The 22,451-nt window shown below is 44.8% G+C and overlaps 1 protein-coding gene across 4 annotated transcripts in view; it reads right to left on the bottom strand.

The window, feature by feature from the left end:
• PALM2AKAP2 (PALM2 and AKAP2 fusion) overlaps positions 1–22,451 on the bottom strand; it is a 225,707-nt gene that overhangs the window by 44,750 nt on the left and 158,506 nt on the right. For 2 of the 4 annotated variants that reach the window (XM_081103470.1, XM_081103469.1), the window contains exons 3-4: positions 15,870–15,950; positions 1,812–1,942 (exon numbers count right to left, since the gene is read on the bottom strand). In XM_081103470.1, coding sequence (XP_080959596.1) covers positions 1,812–1,942; positions 15,870–15,950 — 212 coding nt within the window. Of the gene's footprint in view, positions 1–1,811; positions 1,943–15,869; positions 16,139–22,451 lie in introns of those variants that run through there. The other 2 variants (XM_081103467.1, XM_081103468.1) reach the window with 2 other exon arrangements.

The following is a 22,451-nucleotide window of genomic DNA, read 5'->3' as shown; positions in this document are numbered from 1 at the left end:
ATGGTGCACCCGGCCCCAATTCTTTGTTCAGCACATAGCTATGGAGCACCGACTGTGCGCCAGACCCATCTGTTGTGGTTATGTAAAACCAGTAAGAAAGAAGCAGGAACATGACTGTCACTTTTAACAAGGCGAAGACAAAGAGATCCTGTATCGCGTCAACAGTCACTGCAGCGGGAAGCACCATGGACCTGTCGCTTTGAGACTTAAAAACAAACCTCCGATAAAACCACTTCTCAGAACTGCCTTTTCCTCTCCAATTTACTGTCAGTATTTCCAACAACCCTTGGCTCCCTCTTTTTGTCTAAGATGCAGCAAGCAGAGCCACTTCTGAGAAGAAACCCCCCGAGGCTCAGGATTCTGAATAGTAACATCCTGCCCCTCACCTGATGGCCTCTGGGCTTCTAACAGGAAGTCCTTTCCTTTCCTGAGGTTGTGAGAGTGTGTGTGTGTGTGTGTGTGTGTGTGTGTACACAAGCAGGGGTAGTGCAAAAGTAGGTTTACTGTTGTCAGTACACAAAACAGTTTATTCTTGTATTATTATTTATTATTGTATTATTTCCCATATGAACAACTGTAACCCTACTTTTGTTCACTCCTGTCATGAGCAAAGTGTAGCCAAGATGCTCTGAGCGCCCTTAAAAATGTTTTTTATTGATTTTTAGAGAGAGAGGAAGGGAGAGGGATAGAGAGACAGAAACATCGATTAGAAAGAAACATCCATCAGCTGCCTCCTTCATGCTCCCTGCTGGGGATAGAGCCTGCAACCCAAGCATTTGTCCTGACTGGGAATCGAACTGGGGACTTCTTGGTTCATGGATTGATGCCCAACCACTGAGCCACACTGGCCGGGCTCTGAGAGCCCTTTTAAAGGACATTAGGGCCCAAGCAAAGTAGGGACACAGGTCCAGGGCTTTCCACCTTTGGTGGCACTCCTGGGGTCTTCACTCACTTGGTATAAATGCCTGGTAGCAAGTTAGCTATTACCCTTTGTATTTTAAAAGAGCTCATACCTCAGGAGAAAGAGCTGGTGCTCCAGGGTGAATTTTGGGCAGAATTCGGTGGGATAGGGTGGGGGTGGGGTTGGTTCTAAGGCAGCTACACACACCACCTCCCACCACCACCCCATATCTCTGGTTTTATATCCTGGGACCTCTCATGGCTACTGGTCCTACGTGGAACCCATATGGTTGCTCCTGCGTCAGCCTGGCCAGCCCTCGGCCCTAGGAAGGCACTTATCTCCCAGCTTGGGATGTTCAGAACCTGGCGGAGGGCCATATAGGAATCAACTCACCCTCTGAGCAGCGGAAGCAGACTATCCAAAGTTGATTTTGGGAGAGCAGGCACATAACCCACAGGGGCGCCCTCCGTTGGGGCTCCTGCTCTCTCCATTTCAATCCAAGGCCCTTGGTTACAGTTTCCCCGTGTCGGATTGATCAAATATAGCAAACTGAAAACAGGCCTACTATATAGCAGCAATCAGCTAACAGCTTTAGCCAAAGGAGGAAAAAGACAAAAGCTGACAGAAAAACTCAAAGGGGCATTTGGTGAAGGGACAAGCTGCTTACGACACTTCATTGGTTCTCGAAGACATCACTGAACCGTATGACAGCCCAATACCATAATTATTACTGAGAGTATAATTGTGGATTCTCTGGAAAAGTTTAAATGGTATCAATGTACTCTGTTTAGGAAGATAATCCTAAATCACTGGATCAAGGGTGACTGCATTGAGCACGCCCCCTAGATGACAGTAGTGGTTACTGCACTGTAAAACCACAGCCTGGGGCGCTGGGCGGGAAACCACCTACCTCTGAATGTTATCTTCCAGTTGTTTGACTCTGAATTCATCCTCCTCAGACTGCCGCCTCCTGGCTTCCTCCTCCTCCGCAGTGCCGGCGGGTATGCCCTGCAGCAGCCATTTTTCCCGAAGCACTTTGGACTGGGGATGAGAAAAGAGAACAGACTGATGACACCTTTCAGCCCACAGCACCTCCCCATCCTCAGCCTCCGTTTTAGCTGTGACCCTCAGCTTCCCCCTGAATCCCTGCTTTCACCTCCTCACTAACTTGGCTCCCTACTTCCCTCCTGCCCAATCCCTGGAGAGGGGTTATTTCTAAACTTCTATTATAAAACATTTTGAAAACTTTAAAAACACACACACAGAGGAAACTGTAAAATGAATGCCTGCGTAATCTCATTTAGATTGAACAATTATAAACATTTTGACATGTTTTCTCATACATTTTTTCACCAGAGCATTATAAAGTATATAACAAACATGATATTTCACACACACACATATTTCAGCATGAATTTCTTGTTTAAAAAAGAACATTTTTCTATGCAACTGCGGTTGCATTATAAAAATTCCTAAGATCACCCAATATTCAGTCCATCTAAAAGTCTCTTTAAAAGATTAATCTATGTCATTCCTTTTCTTAAAAACTTTAATGACTCCCACCCATTCTCTGAAATGGTATCCAAATGACATTAAAATCTCTCTCTCTCTCTCTCTCTCTCTCTCTCTCTCTCTCTCTCTCTCTCTCACACACACACACACACACACACACACCACGTGCTAGTGTCTTAATGCATCCTGGAGTGAAATGGAAAGTGTTTGTGTTTCAGGTCAGTTGCTGGGAAGGATGGTTACTGCTTTGAGAAGGAAAATGAAAACAGCTCAAGAAGAAGGCATGTTGAAACTCCCTAAAATGGAGAGCAAGGTGAAGAAAGGAGGTAAAATAATTTTTGACTAGGGTCTCCATTACATGGATCCTAGACGGCAGCTGGCGCTATTGGATGTCTGCAGAGGCTGGACCCTGGGCACCAAGGCTGAGTGTCCCAGTGGACAGGTGGGTGGTCATAGGAATGGACCACCGTGAGGATGCACGGCCACGACTGCCAGAGGCAGGGCACATGACCAGCTCTTCCCAGCAATGACAGGGACGACACTATGAAGCCAGTCAACATAGCCTTATAAAGTATAATGGAGTTCCTTGGCTCCCTGACAGAACCTCTAAAAGAACCTCATTTAACCTCTTACACAGGGTGAGCAAGATGCAAGGAGAGGAAGCGCTCATATTGATTAAGAGCCAGGTCATGTATGACTTGGAGTCAATTAAATATCATTTACAGAAATGAGAGAGTGGGATGTGTCTCTAAGGTTGAGGACACAAATTTCATGCTCACTACAGTTTCCTTTCTATTGCTCTTAGAAGCAAAAGATATACAATTCAATTTCTTAATTAATTTAATTTATTTTTAAAATATTTTTTACTGATTTCAGAGAGGATGGGGCGGGGGGGCGGTGGGGGGGGGGCGGGGAGAGACCAATGATGAGAGAGAATCATCGATTGCCTGCTTCCTCCACACCCCCCTCTGTGGATTGAGCTGCAACCCAGGTGTCCTGACTAGGAATCAAATCATGACCTCCTGTTTCATAGGTCTACCCTCAACCACTTAGCCACACCGGCGGGGCTAGACTCTCATTTTTATTTGGGATTAAGGGTTACTTATTATGAACCTATAAGATGAGGTACTAAATATCACTAATATTTAGTAACAGTAAATTTACAACTCACTAGTGGTTCTTTGTGTTCTTTTAATACATTTTTATTGATTTCAGAGAGGAAGGGAGAGGGAGAGAGAGAAAGAAACATCAATGATGAAAGAGAATCATTGATCGGCTGCCTCCTGCACGCCCCCTGCTGGGGACCGAGCCAGCAACCCAGGCATGTGCCCTTGACCAGAATCGAACCTGGGACCCTTCAGTTCACAGGCCAACACTCTATCCACTGAGCCAAACCGGCTAGGGCTTGCTAGTGGTTCTGATTCACCATCCCACTAAGAAGTCCAGCAGCCATTCAGCACCCTGGAGACCCTGCCGGATGCACACGAGCAAATGCTGATGGCTGGAAACCCATCCTTGCAGAAGGCCCTTTTGTTAGCAATGCTGCATCAGGGTGGCGGCCAGGTAGCCATGGTTTTCCTTGGCGTTCTTCTTGCTTTTTAATTCTAAGTCATTGTTGGTGATCTGTTTGCTTACTCTTCAAGTGCACAGAGAAGCATACTGATAGCACTTGACCTGTCGCTTTCCATTAATTAAAGACATGAGTCTGTTCATGTGTAAGGCGTTCCTAATTGTACTGCTGAAGTGATGGTTGACAGGAACCGACGCCTCATTCCAATACGCTTAAATAATTACACAGCACTCACGGGTAACATATTTCCTGCAAATGTATCACACATAAATAGTTTGCAACGACTGCCAAGAAGAACATAAAAAAGTATTTAGAAATTTATAGAGCATTTTTAAATAATATAAAATTAGGTGTCAAAACTCACAGTATAGTTTGTTTACTTTGTTGCTCTCACTTCTGAGCTGAACTGCACCCCACCCCCCACATTCATATGTTGCAGTCCTAACCCCCACTACCTCAGAATGTAACTGCATTTGGAAATAGAGCCTTTATGGTTAAATGAAATCATTGGGATATGCCCTGATCCAGTATGACTGGTGCCCTTACAAGAAGAGGGGATTAAGACACCAACATGCACAGAAAGAAGACCATGTGAAGACACCTGAGGCAGACAGACAGCTACAAGCCAAGGAGACAGACCTTAGAAGAACCCAATCCTGCTGACACCTTGACCCTGAACATCTAGCCTCCAGATTTATGAGAAAATAAATTTCTGTTTAAGCCACCCAGTGTACAGTATTTGCTATGGCAGCCCCCACAGCTACTATACGCTCCAGCGCTTTATCACTTCCCATTGGAGAGTGGGAATGGATGGGATAAATTGGTTGGGCTTCCTAAGTGGACTAAAGAAGAAAAAGAATATTCAGAACCACTGTTCTCCACTCAAGCCACTCAAAATTTCCCAGACAGATCATGCTCACATACTACGAGAGGCCGTGTTGAACAGTAGTTAACAGCCTGGATTCTGGAGCCAGTTTACCACTTATTAGCTATGCAACCTCAGTTTCCTCATCTGTGAAATGGACATGACAGCAGGGCCCATCGTAGGTTTGTATAGAGGATTAAATGAGTTTATACACTGAACGTTCTGGGCCCATACTCTGTACTAGAGAAATGCTTATTCTTGTTGTTCACCCTGTTCCTTTGGCCTTTCCTGCTTTCACCTGAGAAAGAGCAGGTGAGAAAGATGCCACCTGAGAAGCCTTCTTCCACTCTGGCTGGCAGGGGCATGGCTCTGCTCTGTCCCCTTTGGCAGGGAACATGTGCTAGCGGATAGAGCGCTTCCATACTGCCCCCAGGCTATTTCTTTTTAGATCTCCCCCCTCTACACTCCCAGCTCCTCAAAGTTCCGGGCTTACTCCTTATTCACCTTTGCATCTCATTGTCGCACCTACCCCAGGTCCAGAGAATGAACGAGTAAATGGGTGAACTGGAAAATTCTCGACTTTCTTTCACTCTAATTACTTGGGGGTGGGGATGTCACACTTTCACAGCGCTTCCCATGCTACAATGTTTGACAGCAACCTAGTTCAACCCATAGAAGGTAAAAACCTTATTAGGATTTGGGGAGATGGATATGTTGACAACCTCAGTCGTGGTGTGTGGAACCTTCTGAAAAGGCAGCCAAGGAGAGTTCCGGCTTTCTCTGCCCTACCAGTTATGCTCTGAAGCCAGAGCAGCACCAGCTTCTTTCCTCCTCCTCCTCCTCCTTCTTCTTCTTCTTTTAAATATATTTTTATTGATTTCAGAGAGGAAGGGAGAGGGAGAGAAATAGAAACATCACTAACGAGAGAGAATCACTGACCAGCTGCCTCCTGCACGCCCCACATTGGGGATCGAGCCCACAATCCGGGCATGTGCCCTGCCTGGTAATTGAACTGTGCCCTCCTGGTTCATAGGTCGATGCTCAACCACTGAGCTACACTGGCCGGGCAAGCCAGGGCTTCTTGAAACGCAAGGAAGTGCTGCCCCTGGGAATGCTGTCTCTGCTCTCTTCCACCAACGGAGGGTCTAACCCCCTCACTTCTGGCTGAGTTAGTCCTCGCCATCAGTCAGTGTCTGTGACGAAAGCAAACGGGTGGCAATGAGCACGGGAAGTCCATGGGCTCCCAGATCTGTCTCTTCTCTGGATATGGCAGTGACATCCCCTAAAGATCCCCAACAGCTGGAGCCAGGAAGAGAGGGTCCAACAGAACTGGGCTGTAGGCCTGGTCTCAGGAAAGTCTGTTTCACAAAAGCATTCTGCCGTTGCAAACACAAAAAGCAGAGATGATTTTTCACTTGGCTCCAAAGTCGTGCTGTCAGGGAAACCACCTCGTCAAATGCATTTGCCTCCGAGGGCTTCCTTCACCGGCTGCAGATCCCCTCAGCCGTCTCTGAGGGCTGACTGGGTGGGAAGGGTCTCTCAGTACTTGAACACTTGAGCTGAGATCTGAGACAACACACGCACACGCATTCTGATCACGCGCACCCATCAAAGCCCCCGTCCCTTCTCTGTTCTGGCTCTAACCGGCTGCCTGAGTGTCTCTGAATTAAGTGGCAAGCAGAGCTCAGCAGAAGTGAAAACTAAAAATAAGAAGTTGTTTTTATAATGCCCTTATTGTCCAAATAACACACATCAAATGTTTCGCAGCCTACAGGTGCTAAGAACTGTCAAAACCTCGCATATGTCGCCCTTGCCAGGTGGCTCAGTTGGTTGGCATGATATCCCATATACCAAAAAGGTTGGGGTTTGATCCCTGGTAGGGGCATGTACAGGAGGCAACCGATGGGTGTTTCTCTCTCTCTCTCTCTCTCTCTCTCTCTCTCTCTCTCTCTCTCACACACACACACACACACACACACACACACACACACACACATTCTTAGGTGAGGATTAAAAATTAAAACAAAACTTGGCATTTGTCAAGTGGATGTGACCATAAGAGTCACGACAAGGAGAGAGCAGCTGGCAGTACACAGACGGAGCCTTGACTGGGGCTCCTGGAGAACAGGATGGAGAGAGCTCCTAGAGTAAGTCCGGTCCTTACTCTTCGGGCCTGTCCAGCTCCGTAAAACAGGCCTGGAACACAGCCTCTCTGGGGGCAGCCTGCCCAGGAGCAGCAGGAGAGCTCACTGAGATGCAGACTCCAGGGCCTACCCCGCAAGCCGCTGATTCTATAAGTCCGGGGAGGGCCTGGGGATCAGAATCTAACAAGTTCCCAGGTGATGCTGCTGTCTTGCTGCCAGTCCCAGGACCACAGTTGAGTAGCACAGCGTGAGGACCTGTGGCCACCCAAGCACCCGACAAACGCATAAACTCTCCGCTGGCGAGCCAAGCATATTAACGCTGAAAGGAGCTCCTCATCCTCTCTCAAAGCCGTTTGTCCTCCTGCATCTCCATCTCAGGCGCAGCTGTGCCCCCATCCCTTCCTCCGGGCCAGACACTCTGCCAGGTCCTGCAGACGCCACTAGGGAAGACAGGCAAGTCCCCGCTCTCACTGAGCCTTTGTCCCAACAAACCAGGATGCGAGACAATTTTAGACGGAGAGACAGGCATGGCAGGAGGTAGGCAGGATGATGTGATAAACAGGGACTGAGGGAGGACACCGTAGGTGGGAAAGGCATCTCTGAGTGCTTGGAACATTTGAGCTGAGATCTGAGATCCAGGGTAGGGCATTCCAGGTGGATAGACGGGCCAATGTAATAGGCCAGCAGTGGGACAGAGTGCTGCTTCTGGAGCACAAAGAAGGCCCCAGTGGCTCAACCAGAATGGGCGGGGCTGGATCGGGAGCACAGAAACAAGTGGAAGATGGAGAGGAAGGCAGGGGGTCAGGTTAGGTAGGATCCTGTAGCCTTGATAAGGAGTTTGGCATTTATTCCAAGCCCATGGGAAGAACACAGATTGCAAGGGGCAGCATTACAAATACAAGGGACATGACTATTCCATCGTTCAGGTGACGGAACACATTAGCTTGAAAGAGAGGAGTAGCAGGGGACAGATTGTAAAACTTTCATTAAAGTTCTAAGACAGCGGTTCTCAACCTGTGGGTCGCGACCCCTTTGGCAGTCGAACGACTCTTTCACAGGGGTCGCCTAAGACCAACCTGCATATCAGATATTTACATTATGATTCATAACAGTAGCAACATTACAGTTATGAAGCAGCAACAAAAATAATTTTACGGTTGGGTCACAACATGAGGAACTGTATTTAAAGGGCCAGAAGGTTGAGAACCACTGTGTAGGTGCTAATCAAGAACCGTATCCATGGTCACACATCTAGTAGGGTGTGCATCTGAGAGTTAAAGCTAAACAATGCATTCTGCTATCCTGCTTCTGCCTAAGATCACCCAAGGGTCATTTCCCCCCCAAAGAGGATTGACAAAATCATCAGGCACCACTGACCTATGCCCAAATGTGGGTAACTATCTCCCAGCTTGTCTAACAGGGGGTTCCATGTTGGTGCTGTCTCCCACTCACCCCGGAGCCCCTTATATTCAGGGGCTGTATCTTTTATTCATCCACATGCAAGGTTATAGTTGGCAATAATCAATAGACATTGAATGAATGAACGAACGAATCTTAGGCTATTAAAAAATGCCTTAGAAATCATCTGATCAAACTCCGCCCCCCAGCTTTATTGAAGAATAATTGACAAGTAAAATTGTATTTAAAGTGTACAAAATCATTAGTCAAATCCTTCTCATCTACCGATAAGGTATCTGAGGTTAAGCAACTTTCAAAGGTGACGTAGGTAAATGGTGAGGAGTGTCTAAGATGGGTGGTGAGTGGGCATTGGGAGATGAATCAAAACTAGTAAGTTTCCAATTTTTTTTTTTTCTTCTTGGTAATTTTTATACAGTCACATGTAGCAACATTTTTACTGCATAGTTCTGGCTTTGGTGTCATACATAGATAAGACTTCCTTACCCAAAGGCTATGAAATATTTAACTGGGATTTCTTCTTATGCTTTTACTCCAAATCTCTCATTCACCTGTAACTGACATTGTGTTAGTGGATGATGGGCAGAATCTGAATAACTGGAATAGAAAACGGATTAGACACGAAGTAGGAAACAGCTGGGCTTGTTTTCTCATTCACCCGTGTGTCCCCTCCAGTCTCCTTCCCTTCCTCCCCACTGACTGGTTTGGAGGTTTTGTTACCTGATTCAGTCCACACAGAAGCCAACCAAGACTTCTGATAGAAGAAACCGAGTCTTAATTAACTTCTACTCAAGCTGTTTACAGGGGACACGCGATGGGAAAAAATGATGAGACGTAAAGTTCCTTTACGCTGTGTACCCTGCTGTCTGTTCACTATTTTACAATTTGAAACTGGCCTTTCACACACACTAATAACCAAGAAGAGTCTAAAATCGGTGCTGAAGGCTCATAAAAGGGGGACACTGCAATATCTCTGCAGCGAGCCTCCCGCTACCTTCAGGCTATGCAGCAAGCGACCTTGGTGGGCTGACAATAAAGATTTCTCAGGGTCACAACTCTGTCTTTGCTCCCCCCACCCCCCATTCAGTCTTGAAAGAAAAAGCTGTGGTTTTAAAAATATAATGACAATGTTCCTTGCTTGGATTAGAGGGAAACTCCAGTCAGGGTCTTCTGCTGATGAATAAATAATTCAAAAGCAGCTATGTATTGGAGGTGGTATTAGCAATTTGATTGTGACAATGCTGACTCTGTCACACAAACCTTCATAAGTGTGGCAGTCCCAAAGGAGTTCGTGTGGCAATACGCACTGTGCTGGGACCTTGAACCGACCAATAAAAGAGACAAATCTCTGGCAATCCAACCAAGAGGCAAAGGGGATATTACATTCGGTCTGTTCTGATAGAATACAACAGTTGATTTATTTTTTTAAACTCACATTATCACAAGCCACATAATAAAAACAATAAAAATAAATAATCGTTTCCATGGAGTAAAAAGCCAAGACAATTTTTCAAGAGAAGAAGAAGAATAGCTCTTGCCTTATGAGATATATTTTAATATATTAAAAACCTAGAGGGATTAAAGGAGAATGGTATTGGCACAGGAATGGCAGATTGATGGACTAGAAAGAAGCCACAAATGGTGGACCCGAGGATACATGAGAAATAGGTGTGCGATCGAGACTTTTAAATCAACGAGGGAAAGAATGAATTAATTGATCAATCATGTTGAGACAACTGGCTCACCATCAGTAAAAAGTAAAGTTATTCCTACCTCACACCTTATAGAAAAATAAATTCTTAATTCTAGCTGGATCAAAACTATTGAAGTAGAAGAAACATCATAGGTTAGTGTCTGAAATGGAGATATTCATTCCAAGGCTAACATCAAAACCAAATATCATAATATTAAAAGAATGTTAATGGGATTTCCTAAAATTATAAAGTTTTGTATAAGAATTTAAAAGAACCCATATACAAAAATTTATAAAAGGGGTCAAGGTCAATATATTTTAGATACAAATGTTAATATAATATTATTTTATTCACAGGCTGATGAGGCATGTGAACAAGAAGTGTATATCTTAATTGAATAAAATATATTGGGGGGAAAAGCATAGAAGGATATACCTGTGTGGGTTATATCTGGGTGGTGGGTATATAGTTATGTTCTTTATATTTTCCTGTACTTTTAAATCTCACTTTTGCAATGATTATACATTCCTTCCTTTTATAATCAGCAACAATAATACAGCTGTTAAAACTGCTTACTGGCCCCATATGTGAGCATTTTTTTGGAAATTCTTACATCACACATAGTAGATACTAAATATAGCTAAAGATCTTGCAAAGAGAAATCTTAGTTTAATTTTTCCAGGACTTTAAAGTATCTGGAGGTATCTTAGTCACTGGGGTGCAGCCGCTAATATTTCAGCATTTTATGTTTTGGTTCTTCATTGCATCCTCACGTTTGCTCATTGTCCATATATAAAGTCACTAGAGGCCCGATGCATGAATTTGTGCACAGGAGGGGTCCCTCTGGATGGCCTGTGGGGATCAGGTTGAAACCCGCAGTCCAATGCCGCCTGCAGCTCCTACCTGCTGCTCCCACTCATCCCGGCCCCTCTGTGCCAGCCGTGAGCTCGTGCCCAATCAGTCCCTATCCGGAGAGGCTTGCACTGCCACAGCAGCGCTTACCAGCCCTGAGCCCTGCACCTGGCGCCCTCCTGAGGGGAGTGGCCTGCAGGATGGGGTCGAAACCGGATCTCCGACATCCCCCGAGCCGAAGTGGTCAGCAAACTCATTAGTCAACAGAGCCAAATATCAAGAGCACAATAATTGAAATTTCTTTTGAGAACCAAATTTTTTAAACTTAAACTATATAGGTAGGTACATTGTTATTAACTTAATTAGGGTACTCCTAAGGTTTAGGACAGTGATGGCGAACCTTTTGAGCTCGGCATGTCAGCATTTTGAAAAACCCTAACTTAACTCTGGTGCCGTGTCACATATAGAAATTTTTTTTGATATTTGCAACCATAGTAAAACAAAGACTTATATTTTTGATATTTATTTTATACATTTAAATGCCATTTAACAAAGAAAAATCAACCAAAAAAATGAGTTCGCGTGTCATAGGTTCGCCATCACTGGTTTAGGAAGAGCCACACTCAAGGGGCCAAAGAGCCGCATGTGGCTTGCGAGCTGTAGTTTGCTGACCACTGCAAGGGGTCCCAGATTATGAGAGGGCGTAGGCCAAGAGACCCCGCCAGTGCACGATCAGGGCTGGGGAGCGACTGCGAGGGGGGGAGGTGCTCCAGGGTGTGTCCGGCCCATCTCACTCAGTCCCAATCAGCCCGACCCCAGCAGCAAGCTAACCTACCAGTTGGAGCATCTGCCCCTGGTGGTCAGTGCATGTCATAGCAAGCAATTGAGTTGTGTTAGCATATCATTAGCATATTACGCTTTGATTGGTTGAACGGTTGACTGAACAACCAACACTTAACATATTAGGTTTTTATTATATAGGACTAGAAGCCCCGTGCACAAAAACTTGTGCACTGGCGGGGGGCAGGAGGTCCCTCAGCCCAACCTGTGCCCTCTTACAGTCTGGGACCCCTTGGGAGATAACCACCTGCTGGCTTAGGCCCGCTCCCCTGGTGGCAGATGGCATGCCCAATCCTGCGGTGTCTGCCCCGTCTCCCCCGGTCGCACACGGCAGGCCCAGATCCGGCACTGGGGCAGCCAGCAGCTGGGGATCGGGCTGCCACCAGCCCCAGGTGGGGTGGCGCAGTGGGATCTGCCCTCAGTATATAAATTAGCCGCCATCTTTGTTAATTTGCATATCACGCTGATTAGCCAATGGGAGGTGTAGCGAAGGTATGGTCAATTACCATGTTTGTCTATTATTAGATAGGATGATATTCTATTTTGTGGAGTTACTCACCATATCGCCCTAAATACTATAATTAGCAAACATATTAGTCAAACATACCAGTATCAAAACTATTGTCTTGCATTCTATTTATTTACTTTGACAAGAGATCCATGAATTTATCTAAATAATTCATCTCATTGCATGAGAATAAGTATCCACAGATTATCTGATCATGAGAATTATAACTTAATAAATATGAAATCGGATTCTATTGTTCTTCTATTTAATTTAACTTTACACTGAGAATACTTATTTCTAAGGGAACATCTGGGATTTTGTAAACTGGTGAAATGAATATTAATTCTAACATATTTCCTAATATTATCTACTTCAAGGAACTTCCAATAATTGCTATGGTATGTCTCCACATGGTCTAAATTTTCTGGAGTCCATGACCATGTACTTAGAGTAAAGAGACATGTGATGGTAATGATGGTAACATGTGATGATGCTAATCTGCATCTAGACAAATTATTCAAAAGGAAACATTTAATTTGGAAAAAAAAATCAGTGTCTAGGACAGGGGTGAGCAAACTTTTTGACTCAAGGGCCACAATGGGTTCTTAAACTGGACCGGAGGGCCGGAACAAAAGCATGGATGGAGTGTTTGTGTGAACTAATATAAATTCAAAGTAAACATCATTACATAAAAGGGTACGGTCTTTTTTTTTTTTTTAGTTTTATTCATTTCAAACGGGCTGGATTCGGCCCGTGGGCCGTCGTTTGCCTACGGCTGCTCTAGGAGAAAGCAAGATTATAGAGGCAGACAGCCCGGCTATCACATTTACAGTCTTTAAGTTTTGGAGCAAATTACTTGGTCTCACAAATTTGTTTCCTTGCTTGTAAGACAAAGAGAGTAATATCTACTTTGTGGTCATTAATGAGGTGACGTATTTAAAGTACCAACCACCAAACAGGCACTCAATAAAAAAAACAAAAACCTATTATTGAGAGGGGATAAGAGGATGACAAGGCTGCTTGCTGCCAGGAGGAAGCTGGCTGAGTCTCTACCAAGAGATTCACAGAGCAACTACCACCTCAATGAGTGTGCTAGCACCTAGGAGTGAGGCTGCCAAGCTCGAAATGGAATCATCACAGGGAAGGTGACTCACGCTATTCAAGTTCAGTCAACAGTTAACTGATCTGAAGTAGAACATTGCTCTTTCTGATGCCTAAAGTGATCATATCTCTCAGTCAGGCACCACCTTCCTCAGATGAAAATAACTCAATTGTCTGGGGGAGGGTGGAGTCAGAACAAAGAGAGGTAGGAGTCATGAGGGAAGTTTCACCTGAGTCGTGGGGAGGCTAAATGACTCTCCTTGCCTAACGGCAGACTCCGCCTCACCAGTGCAATGAAACTGGTACCTTCCAGGCCTGGGGTCTCTCTCCAGGTGCCAGACAACCCCCCTTTTGGACCGCTGAGCTTTCCTTTCTCATGGGTCAAGGCCAGTGATCCACCTCATTCTGTCTACACAGGTCTTCCTCAGAACCAGAAAAATGCACTGGTCTCCACTTACTAAATTGCCATCATTCCCAGGCTTCTCTCCTCCAGATTATGACAAGATCACCTTGGTGAAAGAACTGGTTGTTTCCTTAGCTAGCCAGTGAAAATGAGAATTTTTACCAGGATAACCATTAAGAACTATCCGATTCCCTTGTTTCCAAGTACTTGAAGGAATCTCACTGTTTGCCCATGTAATAGTAAGTCATTTTAACTGCTGTTTCTGTTGATTGGATGGATGGATGAATGAATGGAAACATGGACAGATGGATGGATGGAGGCAGGGAGGGAAGAATGAAGGGACGGATGAAAAAATGGGTACATGGAAGATGAATAGAATGTTGTCACACTGTGCTGGATATTAGTAATGAATGAGTCCTTGGATCTTATTTGGCACCCAGAATGATGATGATGAGAAGCTGGACAAAAGAAACTTGATCTTCTCACATATGCTGATTGTCTGACTTCTGATTCCACGAATGCAAAGGCAAAAAAAAAATCACATTGACCTTAAAAAGGAGAGAGGCTGGCTGTCTAATAAAAAAAAAAAAAAAAAAGAGCCTCTCATCTTTCCGTCCTCTAATGAACAAGTTCATCTTTAACCAAGAATTCCCGAGGTTTTAGTGTATTTTGCTTTTTTTATAAGGAGTTGACTATGCTCTGAGCCAGAGACCCAGCTCCGTCCAGAGTGACCTTGAACAATTCACCTGGTTCTATTAAGTGTTTCTCAGCCCCCCTCTCTGTCAGGAGAGGAGGCCAACTTTAGCCCTCGATTCTCCCCCAGGAATATTCTAAGGAAAGAGCAACGGCATGTGGGACATACTGCAAGCTCCTACAAAGAAAGGTCCACACATGGATTTGCAGGACGAGCAGCGAGAAAAGGGCACCATCCTCGGTATCACGCTGCTGCTCCTCCTTTTGGACACATTCCTCCGGTTAGAGTTAATGGCACCCGGTAAACGCACTCAGCAGATATAGGTCATGTTGCTATTTGAGCTCAGCAGCCAGCTTGCCGAGGATTTACATTCTGAGGACTCGTTTAGCACCACCCTGCCTTCCAGAGAAGAATGGGAAATGCCACCATGAAGGTCCTCCCGGTTTAAACATTTCTCAAATAACCCAGAGCTACCACCCCCTGCAAGGCAGCCCCCCGAGCGATGCGGTTCTGCACGTGCACGGAGATGAGCAGGAGGGCTGCCTCGGGAAGCCCTGAGCAGGGTGGCCAGCGGCAGCTCCTGGCTGGCCGGGAGGGAAGGTGCCCACGCTACCCCTGCGCCTGCAGAGAGCAACATCCGGCAACCAGGGGAGCCTGTGACAGCGACAGAGCTTTCTCCTGGGCGGTAATCAATTACGATGCTTAAGTGCACGATGTTGTCAAGAAAAAGAAATAAGTAAACAGCGTGTGCTCCCTTCCCACCCCACCCCCCTCTCCAACTCCGTGCCATGGGGACCCAACCAAGTCAAATCATTTAAATGCTGTCGTTGGACCAACTGCCTGTGCTAACAGAACACTTTCAAAATTGTTAAAGTGGGGGAGGGGGGAGGCAATAATCGGAAATTCACAGGGCTGCTCATCACACTGCTTTTATCTCCCTTTTCTCCACAGCAAGGAGGAAAGTTACTAATATTTTTAAATTAAAAAAAAGAGCATCATGTTAAAGATATCCATGAGAACCTTGGAACAAACACACGCAGCACCTGTGCACTGGAGACACAGCCCTGCACACTCCCTCAGCCACCATGTGGAAATTCTCTCCCAGTTTCTATGTATAACCACGGCATTTCACATGCACACTCCCCCAAACCTGTCCACACACACGCTATAATCTCATCATGCTCACAGACACGGGAATGCTGCAACAATGCCCTGAATTGGAGACCTTCCCAAGAAAAGCCCAGCGATGGTTTCCTGGCTGAATGAGAAAGAACTCGTTCAGTCGGCAGCAGCGCCTTCACGCCGGGGCAGGCTCTGGCCAGCTCTCCGCAGGGCGAGCTGCATGGCTAATCATGGGTCGGCCGCTTACCTTGCAGTGCTGCAGCAGAAGTATCTGCTCGTCGAGCTCTTGTCGCTTGCCTTCTATTTCAGTCTGCCTCTTTCTTTTCTCCTTGAAAATAAAGAGAGAGAGAGACTGTAAGAGAGGGTGGGTGTTGGCTCCAGGAAATTTGAAGGCAGGCAGGCAGCAGCAGCAGCAGCAGCAGCACACATCTGTACAGACACTTGCAGAGATGCTGGGCATACACGCCCTGTCACCTGCCCCTCCGTCTCTGGGTGTGTTGCAAACAGCAGCATTCCCTGAACATGTCTGCTGTGGGCTCAGTGAGTGGGAGCAATTCTCCTCCCTCAGCCAAGCTGCAACAATTTAATCCAGAAGAAAAGGCGGTTTCTACACACACACACACACACACACACACACACACACACACGCTCATGTTCTGTGCAGTGTTAATTTGGAGACAAAGAATTAAAATGTCTCAGTCAAAAACACAGAGGCTGTTATAAACTGCAAACATGATAGAAAAAAAAAAACAGTGGGAGTTCTAGGGCAGAGTTCTTTTATCGAAATCATATACATTTATTATACAAGATAATTTCAAACGTTGTAGGACAAATCATCCAGTTGGACATACCCAATGATGCAAACTAGATGTGTGATCTTTCTTAAACTAGCCTTGTGGGGAGCGGGGGCATTTCATGTGGGTGGGGCTCACTGAGGATCTGATAAATATGAACTCTGGGGTTGGTCTTCCTGCATCCAACTCCTAGCTCTACCATTTGCTAACAATTTGCTTACCTCTGGTAAGTCCTTTAACCTCCTAGGTCTAAGTCTTCTCTTGCATAAAGAGGAGACAATAATAGTACCCAAAGCATATGGTTGAGACATGTATTAAATGAGATAATACATGTAAAGGACTTCAAACAATGCCTGGCACATAGTAAACACTCAATAAATGTTATTTGCTATTATTCTTATTGGCACATATTACTTTTAAGTAATGCCTAGAAATTGGTTTTGAAGGGGTGTATTTCCCTTGTATTCACAGCATACCCTTTCTATTGGAGTGCACACTTAATACTTTTCTCCTCATATGCTGCAAATGTAACCAATAATCATCATATGACTGGGTATCCAAGAAACCCAAAACACTAATTCAAAAATGCATATGCATCCCTATGTTCATTGCAGCATTATTTTTAATAGCTAAGATATGGAAGCAACCTAAGTACCCATTTGTAGACAAATGGGTAAAGAAGATATATTGGAATATTACTCAGCCATAAAAAAGAATGAAACCCTGACTTTGTGACAACATGGATGGACCTACAGGATATTGTGCTAAGTAAAACAAGTCAGACAAAGACAAATACCATATGATTTCACTTATATGTGGAATCTAAGAAACAAAATAAATGAACAAACAAAACAGAAACAGACATATAGATACAGAGAACACTTTGACAGTGGCCAGAAGAGGGAGGTTGGGAGAAGTGGGTGAAAAGGGATTAAGATGTGCAAATTGTCAGTCACAAAAGCAGTCAGGTAAAGTACAGCATAGGGAGTATAGTCAATAATATTGTAACAACTATGTATGGCATCAGATGGGTACAACGATCACTTCATAAGTTATAGAAAGGTCTAATCACTAAGCTGTACACCTGAGACTAATATAATATTGTGTGTCAAATGTAATTGAAAATTTAAAAAATGTTTAACAAACAAGCAGCATATGAATGTGATTAATTTAAGAACAGAAAGGCTTTCCCTTATGCTAGTTTACTTGTCCCATGTTTTCTTTCCAACGTGCTGAGACAGCTACTGCCCTGAATTATTTTGCCTCACTCACATATGCAGGGAGATGCTTGTTAGACCAGACATAATGGCATTTTACAACACAATAGCCAAATCCTGGAGAAGACAATAACGTAGAAGGCTGGCTGCTGTTCTCTGTGTCAACAGGAGCTTTTATTTTATGTAGTTGCTATGTTTCTGGGGGTATGCTCACACCATTGCTATTCAAATCCACATAGTAATAATTTGTGTTATAACCAAGTTCTCTGTGCAATGCCCAGATCTTAAGAAATAGCTTATAATATTTCTGGGATGTAATATCCAAATCAGGGACATCACCTCCTTGCCAAAGCAAGGCCCGAGAATATTTTAGAAACTTACTATTTACCAAAAATATTCTAAATAATGGTACATCATTGACGCTGTTTAATCCCAGGGTATGTCCAAGAACACGCAATATATGACAGTAGGCAAGAAAAGTGAGGCCCAGTGAGGAAAAGCCACCTGTCCAGCCACTCAGAGTTACCACATGAAAAAGCAAATACCTCCAGAACCAGCCACTGTCTCTACAGTCTAGGATTTCTCCAGAGTAGGTTTACTGGACTTTTATCATTCATTCTCATTAACTATCAGGATATGAATGGTCCTACACTTAAATACAGAGCCAAGATATAGTATGTCAAGAATACAAGATGCTGATGACTCCATAATTCCACAAATGTTCATTGAGGGTTGTGTGTTCGTTATAGACTGAATATTTGTATCCTCCCCAAAATTCATAGGTTGAAACCTAAACCCCAATGTGATAATATTAGGAGGTGGGACCTTTGGGAGGTGATTAGGTCATGAGCATGGAGCTCTCATGAACGGAATTAGTGCCCTTATAAAAGAGACCTCAGCGAGTTCTTTCCCCCTTGCTCCCTGTGAAGGCACAGTAAAAAGACACCGCCTGTGAACCAGGAAGCCAGCCCCAACCAGAGACTGAACCTGCTGGCACCCTGATCTTGGACTTCCCAGCCTCCGGAGCTGTGAGGAATAAATTTCTGTTGTTGATAAGCTACCCAGTCTACAGTAGGGACTAAGACAATGTTCTAATTACTTGGTCATTTGCAAACCTTTCCTAAGCTATCCCACCTCTGTGTCTTTGTTTAACAAGAAAGTCCTCACTCCACAGTTGCCCACCACCATATTGGTGAATCATGTCTTGAACAGAACAAATATTACCAGATGTTTCGGGTAGCGAATCTTTACACGCTTGAGCAGTAGACTCACTGATGGTCACTGCGAACAGATATAATCATGAAAGATGCAGATTAATTTAGTTTTTTAAGAATGGGTAGGAATTAGGTAGATTAACTGGTAGTGTATTCCAGGCAAAGAGAACTGTGCAAGCAAGGGCAGAAATGTACTTCAGATTCCAGGGACAATGAGCAGGGAAATATAACTGGATGCTGGGCTTGCCTTTAGGAGTAGAGAGCAATGATTCAAAAGTTTGGCCAGGACTAGATCACTGAGGGCCTTGAATGTCAGGACAACAAACTGGGATTTCAGTGTGTGGACAATGCAATGTCATTGTAGAGTTCTAAGCGAGAGAGTGATATAGTGAAATGACATTTTTTGAACATTAATCTGGCACTGGTTATAGGATAGATTAATAGGGGTTGAGATACTTTTCCTTTAAAGGGCCAAACAGTAAACATGTTAGGTTTTGCAGGAAATACAGTCTCTATTGCAACAACTCAATGCTGCCAGTGCCATGTGAAACAGCCTTAGACAATATATAAATAAATGTGTAGGCTGTGTTCTAATAAATAAGTCTTTGTTTACAAACACAAATGGTAGGCCAGATTGAGCCTATGGTCAGAGTTTTCTGACCTGTGGATGAAAATATCATTAAATGTCTTAGTAGGATGCTACATTCACCCAGGATGTGGTGGGGATGGATAGACTAACAAGCTCACCCTACCTTAGGCTGTTTCAATCAGAAAGGAAAGAAGAGGACAAATATAATAACCAAAATTGATGAGACTCAGGACTAATTGGATCTAGGGGATGAGGCAAGGGGGTGTCTTGGCTTTGAGCCACACAGACCAAGGAGTGCTGGTGTAGGAACCGGCAATAGTGGGAAAAGAGTACTTTCCCATCTGTGCTGTATTCATATATTCCCTGAGGGAACTCCTTATTGAGTTAAAGCTTGAAAAGAGCCAGTTGTTAACATATGCAACCAGCAATCAGCATCAGCATGTTCACTTTTGTGTTCTGTCAGAGGAGAACCCTGGACTTGGTCCCTGAACTTGGCCCCATCTATGGCTGTTACAGAATTATTTGATTAGTTGAGTCCCACTCCACAGTGATAGAGTTAGGTCCTGAAGTCACTCCTAACTAGATAGGATGTAAGATGTGCACTCATCCTCTGTGCAGAATTAGAGCTAAAGTATAGCAAATTCAAGTATAGCAAGTTCAAGCCGGGTACCCCAGCGTTCCTGACGCTTGCTTGCTTGGACTCCTGAGGTCCTAGCTGTGCTTCTCATCTAACTAGTCTGCTGCTTCCCAGGCTGCCCCTTCCCTTAATCAAGGCAAAACCACTGATGCTTGGACATTCAGCCTACATGATTTCCTTTACTCTCATCATCTATACAACCTACGTAAGCGATAACTTGCAGATCTACGTTTTCAACCTCAATTTCTCCTTTGAGCTCCAGACCCCCACGTCCAGCTCCCGACTGTTCATATCCAGTCCCTCAAACTCAATCCTTGTGGTCATCATCTCAGCCATCCCTCCTCCCCTACTCTCACACCTGTTCCTTCTGTATTCCTCATCTCAGCGATGACTATACAAGTCAGGAATCTTAGTTGTCCTAGGAACTTCCCTTTCTTGAAAGATCAAGTCCTTTGATTCTGCTTGTCTTTTTCCACATCTTCTGCTTCCCCACCATACCCTTTATTACCACCTCAATACTCTCCTGCACCTCCCCACCTGCACATGCAGACTAGTCTACATTAGTGTCTCTAGTGATCTGTAGCGCTTAACTGCTTCTACCCCACTTCCATCTGGACATTGCAGGGGTTTCTCACTAGTCTTCCAGCTCTTAGGTATTGTCTCTGAGCAAGTCACCCTCTGTGTTGCTGTCAGAGTGATATTCTAAAATGGAAATCTGACTGTGACCAACCTTTGCCTAAAATCCCCGAATGTCTCCCATTGCATGCAGTGAAAAGAGCAAGTTCCTTAGCCTAGCCAATGAGGCCCCTCTCTATCTCACAGCTTCATCTGAAGCCATGACACCCCCAAACCATATGCTCCAACCTCCACAAACCATTGTAGTTTCCTGATCTACAAAGCTGGTTCGTGCTTTCCTGGTTTTGTTCTTACTGCTTCCTCTAATGAAAATGGGTTTCCCTCACTGCTTCATCTGACAAAAAAATTCTTCTTCTTTGACAATATAGCTTAAATATCAATGAAGCTAGACTGGTCATCTGCCCAGCCTTCCTTCTCTCAGAGAATCCACCAACCCTCACTGTCAGGGGCACGGTGGGAATGCCAGCCATAGTTAGTCACACGTAGCCCAGCTCATCTCTGCCACCAGGACTTGCATGTGACACAGGTTAGGCCAATCGTACTACCTTATCTCACTGCAATAGCAATTGGTCTAAATGTGGCTACAGGACGCAAGCAGGACCAATAAGAGACATTTCTAGGGAAAGACACATGAATACTGGGAGGGAAAAGCTCCCTTTCCACTAAGGATAAGCTGGGATGATGAACATCTGAGGCAATTTCCAAGCCACACAGGAGAGATGCATCCACGTTGGAGAAAGGTCGGCTTGCAGAGAAAAGCAGAGCTGAAAGACGGAGAAAGAAGGATTCTAATGACATAGTCTGAGTCCCAGATCTGGTTACACATAAAGCCAGAGCCATCTCTGGACTTCCTAAATGATATACCATCACAAATCTCCCCTTTGCTTACATGCGTTTGAGTGGTGTTTCTGTCACTTGCAACTCAAAGAGTCCTGGCAAATACAGAAGCCTCTTCTGCTTCCTCCAAACAGAACTGATCACTCCCTCCTTCTTTCATCCATTCCTAGGCTGTGGATCTTTCTACATCAGCACCGTGAGCACTTTAACACTTTATACACTGAACTGTGTGCACATCTCCTTCTTCTAAACTACAGGCTCCTCAAGGACAAGGATCTTGGCTGATGCATCTCCAAAGCCTGGAGTGCTGCATGATGAAGACACGGGATAGAAGCTCCGTAAGTCCCTCTGAACAAGATACTTGCTCTCCTGATCATGTTTCTGTTTGTCCGTAGTCCTCACTCCAATGCATTCTGAGTCTGCTCTCATGGTTTCATGGCAGGAAAATGTATCATTGAAAACACATGAGCCGTCCGTCTATAAAACCAGAAGTCTCTTTCTGGTGAAGACATTAGCCCATATGGAATAGACCGATATTGTTACGCATATGCGGAAACTTGTTGAAAAAGCTGATTCTGAGAAAGAATCACGGGAAACTCATCCTGGGGAGAAGATCTGGGGGAAGTGGAAATTCCAGGGAAAGTGTAATGAGCTGACAGTAGCAAACCATTCAGGGAAAATGTGCCTCATGGGACATCTGAAATGAAGTAATCTCAATCCATTAGGAAGACTTCCAGACCCCTCCACTCCCTGGGAGGCCCCGCAAGCCACTTTTCGTTGCCGTTCTGTAAATTATGTATTTTCCTGGCAAGTATTTTCTGGAAGTATTGCGACATTGTGAAACTGCAAACTCTCAGTACAGTAAGGAGTACCCGCAGAGAAGGGAGCTCACTGTTCAAAGGTGG

The sequence above is a fragment of the Myotis nattereri genome, assembly GCF_964212035.1.
Source record: "Myotis nattereri genome assembly, chromosome: 12".
In the NCBI taxonomy this organism is placed as follows: Eukaryota; Metazoa; Chordata; class Mammalia; order Chiroptera; family Vespertilionidae; genus Myotis; species Myotis nattereri.
This window is presented reverse-complemented; position numbering and strand designations above follow the sequence as displayed.